The 13,191-nt window shown below is 41.7% G+C and overlaps 1 protein-coding gene across 1 annotated transcript; it reads right to left on the bottom strand.

Annotated features, from left to right (window-relative positions):
• Nucleotides 1–2,054: 2,054 nt before the first annotated feature.
• camk2n1a (calcium/calmodulin-dependent protein kinase II inhibitor 1a) lies at nt 2,055–4,870 on the bottom strand. Its single transcript, XM_012853643.3, has 2 exons — nt 4,340–4,870; nt 2,055–3,908 (listed from the first exon to the last, which is right to left on the bottom strand). Exons 1-2 carry the CDS (start codon nt 4,506–4,508, stop codon nt 3,838–3,840), a joined length of 240 nt encoding a protein of 79 aa, XP_012709097.3. The 5' UTR covers nt 4,509–4,870; the 3' UTR covers nt 2,055–3,837.
• Between the last annotated feature and the right edge of the window lie 8,321 nt (nt 4,871–13,191).

The following is a 13,191-nucleotide window of genomic DNA, read 5'->3' as shown; positions in this document are numbered from 1 at the left end:
AGTCTGTGGGGCAGACACCCTGTCTACTTTTAAGAATTGACTTAAAATTTTCCTTTTTGACAAAGCTTATAGTTAGAGCGGCTCCTGAGCTGTCAGTGTAGTTAGGCTGATATAGGCTCAGGCTGCTGGAGGACATCAGGGTCTATTTTTCTCACTCTGCTGACTTCTTCTACTGTTTTGCAGTTTGTTGTTATCATAACTTTTAACTTAATGTTCTCTCTGTCTTTTTTTCTTCATAGTAGGTACACTTGGTCTGCCGCTCTGTCAGCTGTGACACCATCCACGGGGGCAGATCATCTCACTAACATAAAATGTTTTCCTGGGTTGTTTTCCATGTTTTTTGTGTCTTTGCTCTGTCTTTTCTAACTCAGAGTTGGTCGCAGCAACTGTCGCTTGGTCTCCACTGTCGCTTTATGCATGCTCAGTATGATGGAAAGACAGTAACAATGCAGACGAGACGACTTTCCACTGTGGCTCCACGCTCTTTCAGGAGGAGTGAATGTTACTTGTCAAGACTTGATGCAATCTGATGGGTTTCCTTAAATAGGAAACGTTTGACCAATCTGTTTGGATGATTTGAACTTTGTAAAGTGCCTTGAGATGACATGCATTAAATTAGTGCTGTATAAATTCAATTGAATTGATCGGAATGTTCAAGATAATGCACTGTGCTACTTTTTGACCATATATAACACTTGGCATGTGGGCCAGAAAGTTTATTTTTGGTCTCACCTGACCAGAGCACCTTTTTCCACATGTTTTCCACATAAATTATGGAAAGCTATATTAACACCAGATGTACGGAGTGCATAACAAACACTGATCTGGTCAATAATTCCTATCACCTGAGCTTTGGAGTTTCTCAGGAGTTACTATTATTATGTCTTGTGCTTCTTCTGTTCTTCAATTTAGCAGGACAACCTTGTCTGGGCTGGTTGGTAGTTCCTTTCCAGTTTTGGATATATTGAATCAGAACAGCGCTTGGGATTTTGTTTCACAACCTCATTCTTTTTTGAAAATTTCAGTTACTAGTTGGATTGCAATTGACCGCACTGGATATATTTTGTGTGTCAGATTAAAGACAGCTAAATGCCAATATATGCCATGGGTTACTGTTTGTAAAGAAACTGAGAACCATGTATAGCTTTCCTTTTGTCTCACAGTTATTTAGTAGTTTGTGTTTTTCCATGCCATAAAATCATCAGTTAAAACACACTGAAGAAGAGGCTGAAACATTGGCAAAATGTGAAAAGGTTTAAGGAGGATAACTGTTTTTAAGGCACAGTCAATTTCCAGACCTCTCATGGTGAAAAGGTAGTGATTCTCAACTTGGGCCAAAGGAAATGGCTGTACAGGGGCTCAACAAATATGAATAAAAATGTGTTTGAACCAGAAACCAACACTGTTTGGTGAATGGTTCAGCCTCTGCCACGTCAGATGGCTTTCCTGTGTAGACAAACTGGATCCAAATAAATGAAAGTGTTCCCTGTCATCACATGCCCAGTGGTTTTCCCTCCAGTTAATGCTGCTGAGCAATTCAATCTAACTAGGTGATAAGGCTCATCCCTGTGATAAAAACAAAATGTTTAAAAGATTAATTTTAAGATCCTGACAGATGCCTTTACCTTGTTTTGTTGCAGTGCATGTGGGGGCTCGTTGTGTAAGGTGAGCGTACACATGCCTGTGGGGGATTATGTGGCTAGTTGTGGCTCACCAGGGATTTCTGATTTAATGGATTCGCCAGTGTAGGCTTTTAACAGCTCAACACTTGGATCACTGATTAATTTGGTCTCTTTGATTAAGGATCAGTATTTGCTGTTATTAGGACCATAGCTAATCATTCGAGAAGCTGCAGAGGCCCAAAGCTGCAACAAGCAATCTGTGTCTGCTTGGACAATGGTACCATGGCTTGCCATGGTTAATGTGGTTAAGATGATGTGACCTTTCCGTTACGCCTTCAGTTTCACTCAAAGAACAAGTCCAACTCTCCGTAGTGCTTTCCCATTGTTTCGTCACTGAATGTCTCAGAACAAAAGCCACATCGAGGAATTCCATTAACATTTTCTGTCACCATTTATTAATTCACCAAATACAGTGAAAATGGCATCATAATATACAATGACTCATTCTTAGAATGTCATGACATTTTTGTTGCTTTTTTGCTTCATAAAACAATGTTTTTTAATATTTGAAAATATTAAGGTTTCATGCACAACCAACCATTTGTCGAAAAGTATGGTACAAAATAAAATAAGTCAAACAAAGCAAACAAAAAAAAAACTTGTCATGTTCAAAATAGGTCAAATAACAACGCGTTATTTGTGGATACTCGTAAACAGTGCAATATACTCTAAAACTGCCATATTTTTCTAACAAATTCAACGAAGCTGAACTCACAGTATACAATTTCTTAATAATAGTTTAACATTGATGTGTGCAAAAAACCCAGACACATTCAGTAAGTCTTTAAAAAAATGCCTGACCTTTGATATAGAACGAGACCGGTCCACTAAACTCTGAGATTTACCGGTGTGAGGCCCAGTCCCATTAATCAAACCCTCTCTGAAGTACAAATATCATTGTTGATGAACCGTAAGACGATAGACTAGCATATAATTCAAATAACAAATATTTAGATATAAAAATACAAATATGACTTTTTGTTGTTGTTGGTAAAAAGAAGCTTGCTAGGGATACGAGTTGCGGCGCCTGCGTTGGCACCAGAATGGGACACTTCATGCAAAATAGATGGAGGCAAAAAGAAATAAGTAATTGCAAAATTACATCTTCAAACTACATTTTCCCCATCATTTTCGCGACTAACATTTTAATCATTTACTGGGATTTCCACATTTCTGCCGGCCTCTGTAGATATCTGAATAAATGCAAAATAAATAAATAAAAATAAAGATGAAAGAGAAAAAAAATGAGATATGTGCAGGTGTAAATTAGCTACATGGAGGTGCCGTCCTGCACCATTCACCAATGAACAATGTGGCCTGTTTCTCTGCTGTTTGGACGCAGAAACATACAGGGAAGGGTGGGTTCTACTACAGAAGATATCAACATTGCACCATCCTCGGATAATATGTCTTTATACATACAATGAGTCTCCTTTATTTAATAAGGTTTGGTTGATCTGTTCTTTTTTTTTTTTTTCCTTGTAGAAGCATTAGCAGCAACAGGGGATGCATTGGCTCGGTGCTGAAAGGACAGCTCCCTTAAAATGCGCCGTGGCTGACTGGATCAACAAAACAAAGCCTAAAGGGCTGAGGAAGGAAGGGGGAGGGGGCCGTTTAAGAGCTTATAGCTTCACCTACTATACAACTTATTGAAATGGGGCTGGGATTTAGCTTCGCCCTCTATAGTTGCAGGGTTTTGTTGCTTACAGCGCTTTTTAATATTTCTAGAAAGAAACGGAAAGAGATGATCGTGAAGGAAAATGACAAGTTCATCCATCATTTTAAGTCAGCAGAGGATGAGATACACAGCAGCCATCTCAACATCCTGCTGCGCACCAGTAGTTAAAATCGGGATTCTTTTTGAAGAATTGCCAGCAATCCCACGACAAATCTTGGTCTTTAATTTTTCCCCCTCTTCCAGAGTCCGCCAGGCTTTCTTCACCTCTTTCTTCCTTTTCTCCCCCGCCAAGCCTTGTCCATTCCCCTTCTTTTTTCCACTCTCCTTTCATCATCCCCGTCCTTTGCTCAGAGCTGCCCGTGTTTTTTCCCCCTTCTCTCTCTCGCTCTCCTGCAATCCTCGAACATGCACAGCCGACAAGTGCTTCAAATCGGGTGATCGAAAATTAAAAAAGTCTGCAAGGCCATCGGGGACGCTTTAAACGCCAGGTGAGGACTTGTCCGTCATTCCCTTCAGGACCTCGTCTATTCGGTCGTCCTCGATGACCACTGTGGATGTGGGGAGAGGAGGGAAAAGATGGATGGAAATGTTTAGATCAAAGCAGCTCAAATTCAACATAGCTTTATGACAACACCACAGATGTTTCCCCCCTTATCTGTCTGTTCGTGGCGAACGACGTATCCAAACTGAATGCTGGCACATAATGTGGCTAAGGCGCGCATCTTTAATGGCACAGAGACAGCCTTTTATCCTTAAGGTTTAATAAAGAGTGCCTACAGGGTGTGACCCTGCCTGCACGGAGATAATCTCCTGCCTATGTAAACAGAATGCCACCTATAACAAAGACGACTTTGCGCACTGATCGGCGTGGCTGGAATATTCCAGACGCATCGATGCATTTAGACTTTTTTTTTCTTTTTTGCACATTTTGCATCTTTTCTCACGTTATAACAAGCTCGTGATGTTAAAAATCCCTCACCGTGCTTGGCTCTGCCGATCTGTCCCAGCTTTGGGGGTCTTTTCGCCTGCGACGCAGCGAAAAAGGCGCTTGTGTCCTGCAGTCCGCAGCTAAAGGACATCTGGTTGACCTCGCTGTCCGCCCCGTAGCCGCTCATTTTACCCTCGTTGTATGGCAGCACTTCGGACATCGCGACACGTACAAGAAGAGCGACACGCGTGGAAAAGAAAACAAGCAACGCAGAGTAGTCTTCCTTCCTCGGGAGATTTAGATCCCAGTTCGCACAAGTTGCAGCCGTGTGTCTCCCGCAAGGGGGGGGTTTCTTCTCTGAGAGTGAGAGCCGGTGCGTTGAGGTCTCTGGATGCGGTGCAGCTGCAGCCAGAGATGGTGTCTGTGCGTGAAGGGGGAGAGAGAGAGAGATAGATAGAGAGAGAGAGAGGGAGAGAGGAAGGCAAAGAGGGAGCTGCGTTCAGTTGTGCTGCTGGCTGATGTCTGGCGAGAGATGTGGGAGATCCCGAGATCATAAAGGAAACCCAGGCAGAGCGGTGAAGTCATCCATCCGGGGTTGGTGCGCGAGAGCGTGCGCGTGCCTACATGGGGGGGGGGGGGGGGGGGGGGGGGTAGTCTGAGTGATCGAGGAGCAACAGTGACCCCAACAGGAAACAGAGCAAACAGCTGCGGTACATGTCAGGCCTGGAAACGTAGATTTTCTTTCTTCTTCTGGATGACCTCGGCATCGGTTTTGTACATCAGACAGAACACAATAAGCCCTTCACTCGGATGCCTGTGCGTTTTCATCGCTGCCAGCCACAGTGGTAAATGGACCGGAGTGTAATGCATAAAGCGTCCAATGCACATTTTACTCTTCACCTCTAAAAATCGCCGACTTTCACGCTTTCCATTATAATTTATGAAAATGCACCCATACAAAAACACTTTAACATTATTGATTCTGACTGAGTCAATCATTGGGTAAATTAGCTATGGGTAAACAGCAACTCAGCCACAGAGGGGTAGGCCACGTAAAGTGATGGAGCTGAAGCACATAGCGCGCAGAGGTCACCAACTTTGTACAGAGTCAATCGCTACAGACCTCCAAATTAATTTGGCCTTCAAATTAGCTCAAGAGCTGTGCATAGAGAGCTTTATGGGTTGGGTTCTCATGGCCAAGCACTTGCATCCGAGCAGCATCCAATCTTGATGTGCGTATATCACCAAGTTCTATTCAAAACGTTGGATGCAGTGGTGTAATGCATGCCGCCACTGGACTCTAGAGCAGTGGCGGCATGCTCTCTGGAGTGACGAATCGCACTTCTTCGTCTGGCTATCAGTTGGATGAATCTGGGTTGGGTGATTGTCAGGAAACAGAACATGTTTGACTGTGCCAAGTGTAAAGTCTGGTGGAGGGGGGGGATTCAGGTAAAGTTTTTTTAGGAGCAAACCAAAAGAGACAAGTCCATGCTCCCAACTTTGTGGGAACAGTCTGAAGATGCCCCCTTCCTCTTCCAGCATGACTGTGAGCCAGTGCCAAAAGCAAGGTCCATAAAGATGTGGAGGAGAGAGGCAGTCTGGTGTGGATGACCTTGACCAGCCTGCATAGAGTCCTGACTTCAACCTGATAGAGCACATTTTGGACCAATTGGAGACCTTTTGATTCAACAACAGTGTTTGACCACGCAAAAGCGCTTCTGGAAGAACGGTCTAAAATTCCCATAGACACACTCCACAATCTTGTGGATATCTTTCCCATGAGAGTTGGAGCTGTTTTACCTGCAGAGGGTGGACCACCGTCATGTTGAACCCTGTCGATTAATAATGGGATGTCACTTAATTCAATGGGAGTTAAGTGTTACATGTGTTCATCGTTGACAAACAGAGCTCTGTATCACCTGCCTGAAGGTAGAAGTTTGAACACATGATGGTCTTTGGGGATGTTGGCTGCTCGTTTCCTTTCTCTATAACCTGTACCAGTCATGGATGGAGGTAAGATGAGCACCACTGATCTTCTCTGCTGAACTTGTTATTCACTGGAGCCTGTACTGTCTTGTTGATGTAATAAACCAGACAATGAAGGGAAAATACAGGTGAGACTGAACAACAGAGCTTAAAAATGACCAGCAGCTCCTCAGGCTGAAGGTATTTCTGAAGTCACTGCAAGAAATATAAGCTCTGCTGGGATCCTCAGACCCTAAAAAAAAAATTTTCTTAAAATCTTTGCTTGAAAAATGTGTTAGCCTTTCTAAATAAAAGAATATACACAATGCTAATAGGGCATAAAAGCAGGTTCAAATACAAATTATAAAATCAAACAACATTGTCAATCTTTCACAGCTAAGACTGGGTATGAACACAGCTCTGTTAGCATTTAAAGAGAACATATTTAAAAAAAAAAGTCTTCTTTCAGTTCATGCAAAAGTTTGTGCTTGACAACTCAAAGCTGACATATGTTGAATGTAAATTGACAGTGAAAAGGGCTTTTCGGTGTTGGATGGTACACATTGTGTTGCAGAAATCATTACAATTTCTTTAGGAACGTTTGTAGTTTGATAAACGGTCACCAGGTTCTGAATTAAACCATTTCTCAAAAACAACATCCTTGTTAAAAGCACATTATTGGGTTCTAAGCTTTTCTTTGCAAATTTTAACCGAAACAAAAAAAATCCCCCTCTGGAACAAGATGCTAACTTCAAAGATAATTTTCTTCCACAACAAAAAAGGATTAATTGTAGCTCTTATCTCATAAACTATCATCAGATGTCACAAATCTTCCTCTGCATCAGGGTGTTTTTCTCCTGTGATGACAAATCTCCCTCTTCTTCATAAGCTATGGCCCTCTGCCATCAATGACCAGAAGCTCTTTCTAAGCAAAGACTGGGGACTATTTTTTTTTTCTTTCGTGACAGATTTCAGGGATATTGGGTAAAATTTGACCTGCTGCCTCAGAGGCTCTCTTTTTTACTTTTCTCTTTAGTGATGCATGGCCCTGTGCATTTCACGTCTGAGCACAGCTGATGTTCCTCCATCGTCCCATTGGTCCCGTTTCTCCTTCTCTGCTGTGATAGCAGGTAGCAGTTGTTAATGATCCACCTCACTCTATGAGCCCCATCGTCTCCGACAAGGTCAGCCACCCTGACGGAGACGAACAGATGTGTGTGTACGCCGATGTGTGCGTGTGTGTGCTCTCAAAGCACTGCTTCCAATTATAAATGAATCATTGTGCTGAGTCACTTACTACCCCCCCCCCCCCCCCCCCCCCCCCCCCTTCCCCCTGTATCGCTCCAATAGCAGACCTGGCACTAAACTACACACACACACACACACACACACTTGTGTAAACACATTGAGTTCCTTCTGGAGGAACACTATAGCTGAGGGAAAACACCAATAACAAGCCCAGAGCCAAGAGCCAGGATCAATTTGTCCCTGTGTGTGTGTGTGTGTGTGTGTGTGTGTGTGTGTGTGTGTGTGTGTGTGTGTGTGTGTGTGTGTGTGTGTGTGTGTGTGTGTCTAAGGTTTACTAGTAAAGTGAGGACTTTTTCCTTGGGCTAGGGGTTAGCCTTTAGGTTTAGGGTTAGGTCACAGAAAAACTTGAAATGAATGGATGTCAATGGAAGTAAAAGCACAGTCCTCACTTTGTATTTTACACAAGGATGTGTGTGTATGTGTTCTTGTACTTGTAGCTGAGCGAGAACATTTTTTGCTCATTTCACCAGTAAACTTTTTTCTGTGCTAGGGCTTAGGTTTAACACTAAAGTGTCAATTAAGTTTAAGTTAGGATCAGGTATATACTGGTGAAGGTTAGGGTCAGAGTGAGGCCATAGAAAGGCTTGAAAGTTGATGGAAATCTGTGAAAGTCATGGCACGATCCTCACTTTGTATTTTAGGACGTGTGTGTGTATGTGTTAGGGTGGGTAAGAGAGGGAGACTGAAATCATTAAAGTGTGGCTATGCGACTTTGTGTCTGTGTGCGTTTGTGTGTCTCGGGGAGGATAGATAAATGCAGCTTTTATACTTTAAGGGAATTACATAAAGCAGAGATGTGCACTCCCTCTGCAGTCACTGACCAGGTTGACAGCCTGCTATGAGTTCTCACTTCTCCTCATGAAGATTACTGCTGCTGGTTCTCTGGCAAGAACATCCTCCGGTTGATTGTGGGAACATTGGCACAGATCCTGCTCTTGGATCAGCGAGTGCGCAGCTGAATTATAAATGCTCACAGTGAGAGTGAGCAGCACTTTGAAGCTACACTGGAGCCACGCCGCATGCTCCATCTCATCTACTCCAAGTCTACAAAGAAGCTGGATTTGTGCTCAAGAGTTTGCCTTTGTGGGAATTAGTGGTGTGGGCTGCAGCAGGAGCAATTGGTGCTTTGCTATAAGAGGCCTTAACTTTGAATACAGTGTTAATGAGTGGTGCATCACAGCACTGGTCGTTCACTACTCCGTCATTATTTCCATTGTCTATGAAAGCTGATGCTTTTCTGCTGATTCTTATCCATAGCTGGCTTTAGTTTTACATTGGTTTTTGGGAATCTGTTATGGAAGCTACATCAGGACATTCCAATAAACGTTTAATATAAAAAAAAAACTTGTTAAAATGAAGATTACATATCGATGTCCAGTCATTTATTTATTCCCTTTATTTCTATAGAACAAAGGGATTTAATTGCAGGCAAACAGCCCAGATAAAGCTTGTTTTACTCACTGAACAAAAATATATAAACAAAAGTAATTTCTAACTATATTTGGGACCACCTACCCCAAAACATATATATATATATATATATATATATATATATATATATATATATATATATATATATATATATATATATATTTAATAAAAAGCACAATTGCGCTTAAAAAAATGTATTGGGAGCAGCTCGCCTGTATGGTGCATGAGAAGTGCCCATCATGCCAATCCAACTTGTGGGAGGGGCTTCAGGAAGCATGGAGGGACGTTTCCTCACATTACTTCAACAAATTAGCAGCTAAAATGCCAAAGGTCTGCAAGGCTGTAATTGCTCCAAAAGAAAGATTCTTTGATAAAAGCAAATTTTTAAGAACACAAATACTACTTCAAATACAAGTCATTATTTCTAACATTATCAATGTCTTGACTATATTTTTCTCGGAAAACATGACAGATTTTGGGTGACCGCAAACTTTTGAGCGATAGCGTATATATAGGAGAGATGTAAGGCATGTGGAATCATGCTGGATTCGTTTTTACACCTAACCCCTCCCCCCCAAATCTTCCAATTTATCAAAATCTGGCTATGCGTTGCATAAAACAACAATTATCCTACTTGTGATGGAAGCTGAAGTCGGCAGGAAGATTAATGGAGGCATGCTGGGGTGAGGTTGGCTGTGGGGCTGCACAGCCTCTTCCTCGTGGGTGAGGCGGAGCAGATCAGCAGGTGGAGCAAACAACAGAGAGCTATCTCTGGACACCAGACCTGTACAGACCACAGCACCGCCTCTACTACAAAACAAAACAGCTTACTTGCTTGAGCACAACAATGCTCTCCAAATATGGAGCAAGTGAATATGCACGACTGCACAGATACTTGTTTATAATGGAAAAACATAAGGAGGTACATCTTATTTAGGTAATTCAGTGCGATCAAGTGGCTCCCAAGACCAGATTTGGTCTGATGAGTGGGCTGGTTACCATTTCAGTCAGTCTGTCCCTCAGGCTAAACAAAAAGAGGTTAAAGAAGTTCTCACCTTCAATTCCTGGCGTTCAGTTTTCTGCAAACAGCATTATTAGGTCAGAATGCTAAAGAACGTAAAATAATTGTTTCTTTTTTGAAACACAGTAAACGATATGGTGTTATTGGACTAGACAAGTCCTGCGTGTTTGTCTGCTCAGTGATTTAATGGGCTGTACAATGAACCCAGAGCTAGCACTGAAAGGACACGTTCTGCTTTTCAAAAATTTCAATTAAACTGATCAAACAGGAAAATCCCCGGCAAGTAAAGAAAGTTTGCAAGTTCACTTGAGATGGTGTAAAATAAATCAGATAGGTTAGTATCTGCTGATACTGCTGATCTCTGACTGAGAGTGATTTAAACAGAGACAATACTTCACCGTACAAAATAACTAAAACTGTCACATAATTCAGCTGTAACTGTGTTTTCAGTCAGAAACATCTGTGCAAGTCTTGTAAATATCTTGTAAAAACACCTGCTGCTGTTGATCACACACAATACTTTTTTTGCTGGAATAATTAAAGCTAGTTAAGCACATTACTCTAATCTGATACCCCACTAGTACTATCCAGTAAAATCAGCTATTCTTTTCCAAATGCACTTTAACATACATTATTTCCTTGGGTGTTGTTTGAGGATAAAAAGTAAAAAAAAAAAAAAAAAAAATCTTTTAATTTTCTTGGTTTTTGGAGTTCAGCCTGCTTAGGCTTACTGAGAGTAAAGATTGTATTTTCTTTGAAACAATCAGTTCAGCGCTCAGTGGTGTTTTTTTTTAACGCAGTAAAGCCCATGCATGATTAATAAACAGAAGGGAGATTTTGTGTAAGGCGTCTATGAACTAATATTTGAACCACTCCAATCTGAATTTATGCTTTACTGGAAATTAAGCAGTTAATTTTACGCATCTTCACTTTGAGGATCCATAAAATTGTTGTGAAATCCCCAAAACTCCACGAACTTCATGCAGTTATCTAAAATAAAACACTGCAGATTTTTATCCCGTGTCATAAATCTGAACGTAAAACAGTCCTTGGCAAGAGCTTGCAGCTGTGTGATGTGCGTGTTAGCAATCTCAAAAGTTAGTTTTCAAGCGAGTCAAATGTAAAATTGTAACAGAATTTAGTTTTTGGATCATTAGTCTACATTGAAGGTTTATCTTTTTGTCTTATTTGGTTATTGCTGAGCTGCCCACTGTCAGGATTTATCTATGCAGTTCTTGGAAGGGCAGCAGGATTCAGGGGCACAACGCCAGACTCAAATGAACAAAAGCCGCATCAACTCCATTCATTATGCAAAACTAAGAACGTTTCTAGTTTTGTCTTTGTGAATCAAGATTCCTCATTTCTAACCAAAACGTGTTTCCCTTGATCCTCTCCCTGCCTCGCTCTCTCCAGGGACAGAGCTCTCCGTCTGTTGGTGAGAAGAGAAACACTGCAGTCACACTGCTGTCAGAAAGTAGGTCAACCTATCCCACATTTCACTGCATGCCCAAAGCAGATGGGTGACAGCGGTAATTGGCATCAGGGGCCGAGGCGTGCTGCGATGGCTCTGTCTCCTGAGATAATGCATCTCTGCAGGGGTGGCTGTGTGAAAAAAACCTGGCGAGCGTAGTCAAAGCGAAAGGGAAACAGCTCCCCGCGCTGGCCTGAACTGTAAGGAGCAGAAGCACATAAGGTCATGAAAAGTTGGGATTTTCAAAGATTTATCAGAACTTTTCTCTGCAGAGATGGACCGGTGCCATTTCTATTTAAGGCCCTATTGTGCTGCTAAACACTGAATTAGCCTCCATCTGCTGTGCCTTTGGCTGACGCTCTGTCTAACTCCGTTTGGATGCAAAATACTTTGACAGACAAGAACTGCGTTTTACCCAAAGCAATGTAAGAAGTTTATTCATTTTTAAATAGCACACAAAATGATATTTTACTTCAAAGTGTTTTAAACAGTCTGCTGTGCCCCTATGATCACAATTCATGGTCTGCTCCTATTAAGCAAAGCCAATTAGGGAGTAATCATGTTCTCTACATAGCTTGACAGCCATCAGGGCCAGTTAAACTGTGTGATAATTGCATGTGATGTGGGAACGTCCACTGGAGTCAGGGTCTCCCCTCCCTGTCAGTCAGAACTGGACTGTTTCACGGACTTAAAGTGGGCAAAGAGGGACACCTAGTGGTAGAGACAGCAACGGCGGGAAATCGTTTTTTTTATTTTAAAATGTAATTCATTTAATACAGAGATGAAGCAGCACTTTGTTCTTAAAGCACCAGTACACAGAATCATCTCTTTACAGAATTAGTTTAAGATGAAAATGTTAACCAAAAGGAGTCAGTCTGAGGGAATATTTAACTTTTTCATGCCCTGTGATTTCTGTAACGGCACTAACACAGCTGCTCTTCTTCACAGCTGCTTGTGTGTTAGGTGAATTTGTTAGATTGAGCTCTTGTCTTAGTTGATCAGGAGTTGTGAGATGCTTTTTCATGATCTTGGTGGTCCGCTCTTTTCCTGTGCAAATCTCAAATCTACCAGCTTTTTCTCGAAGTTCACTTTTTACGCGTGTGCTTCTGAGTTCATATTTGTAGGTGGCCTCTCATCCACCCACTGTTTTCAGAGTGTACTTAGTGCTTGTTAGAAGAGGCAGAAATAGTATGCTCAGACTCACTACACTGCCAGAAAGCATAGAAATGAAATGCATCGATCACATTTTTCAACTGTCTTTCCAAGCCAATTTCTTTTCTTAATGTAAAAACTTGCAGTGATTTGACTTGTTGGGTCGTTTACCTGTAAATATAAAGATTATCATTTATATATATCTCAATGCATTGATGTTTAGGTTAGCTTAAAATAAATAACACAATTTGTCTAACTCTGGTGAACATGCCATGGGTTGTTGCAAACAGAGTTTTTAATACGGCGGTGTGGCTTTACTGCACAGGGCCACACAGCTTGGGGGGCCAGTGCAATGCTGAAAATTAAAATGTTATGCAGCAGCATAAAGAAGGTATCCTTAGTTTAAACTAGGCTCTTCCAGTCAATGGTGGGTGGGCATACGAACAACTGAGGCGTCTGATTCATAGCGAAATTTCTATATTATTTAGGGAGCGTAGACATTAGTTGATCATCTCAATTTCAAAATCTTACATATTTAGACTTAATTAGTAAGGA

Source organism: Fundulus heteroclitus, chromosome 6 (genome assembly GCF_011125445.2).
Source record: "Fundulus heteroclitus isolate FHET01 chromosome 6, MU-UCD_Fhet_4.1, whole genome shotgun sequence".
Classification (NCBI taxonomy): Eukaryota; Metazoa; Chordata; class Actinopteri; order Cyprinodontiformes; family Fundulidae; genus Fundulus; species Fundulus heteroclitus.
The sequence above is the reverse complement of the archived record's forward strand: the minus strand, read 5'-3'. Positions and strand labels throughout refer to the sequence as shown.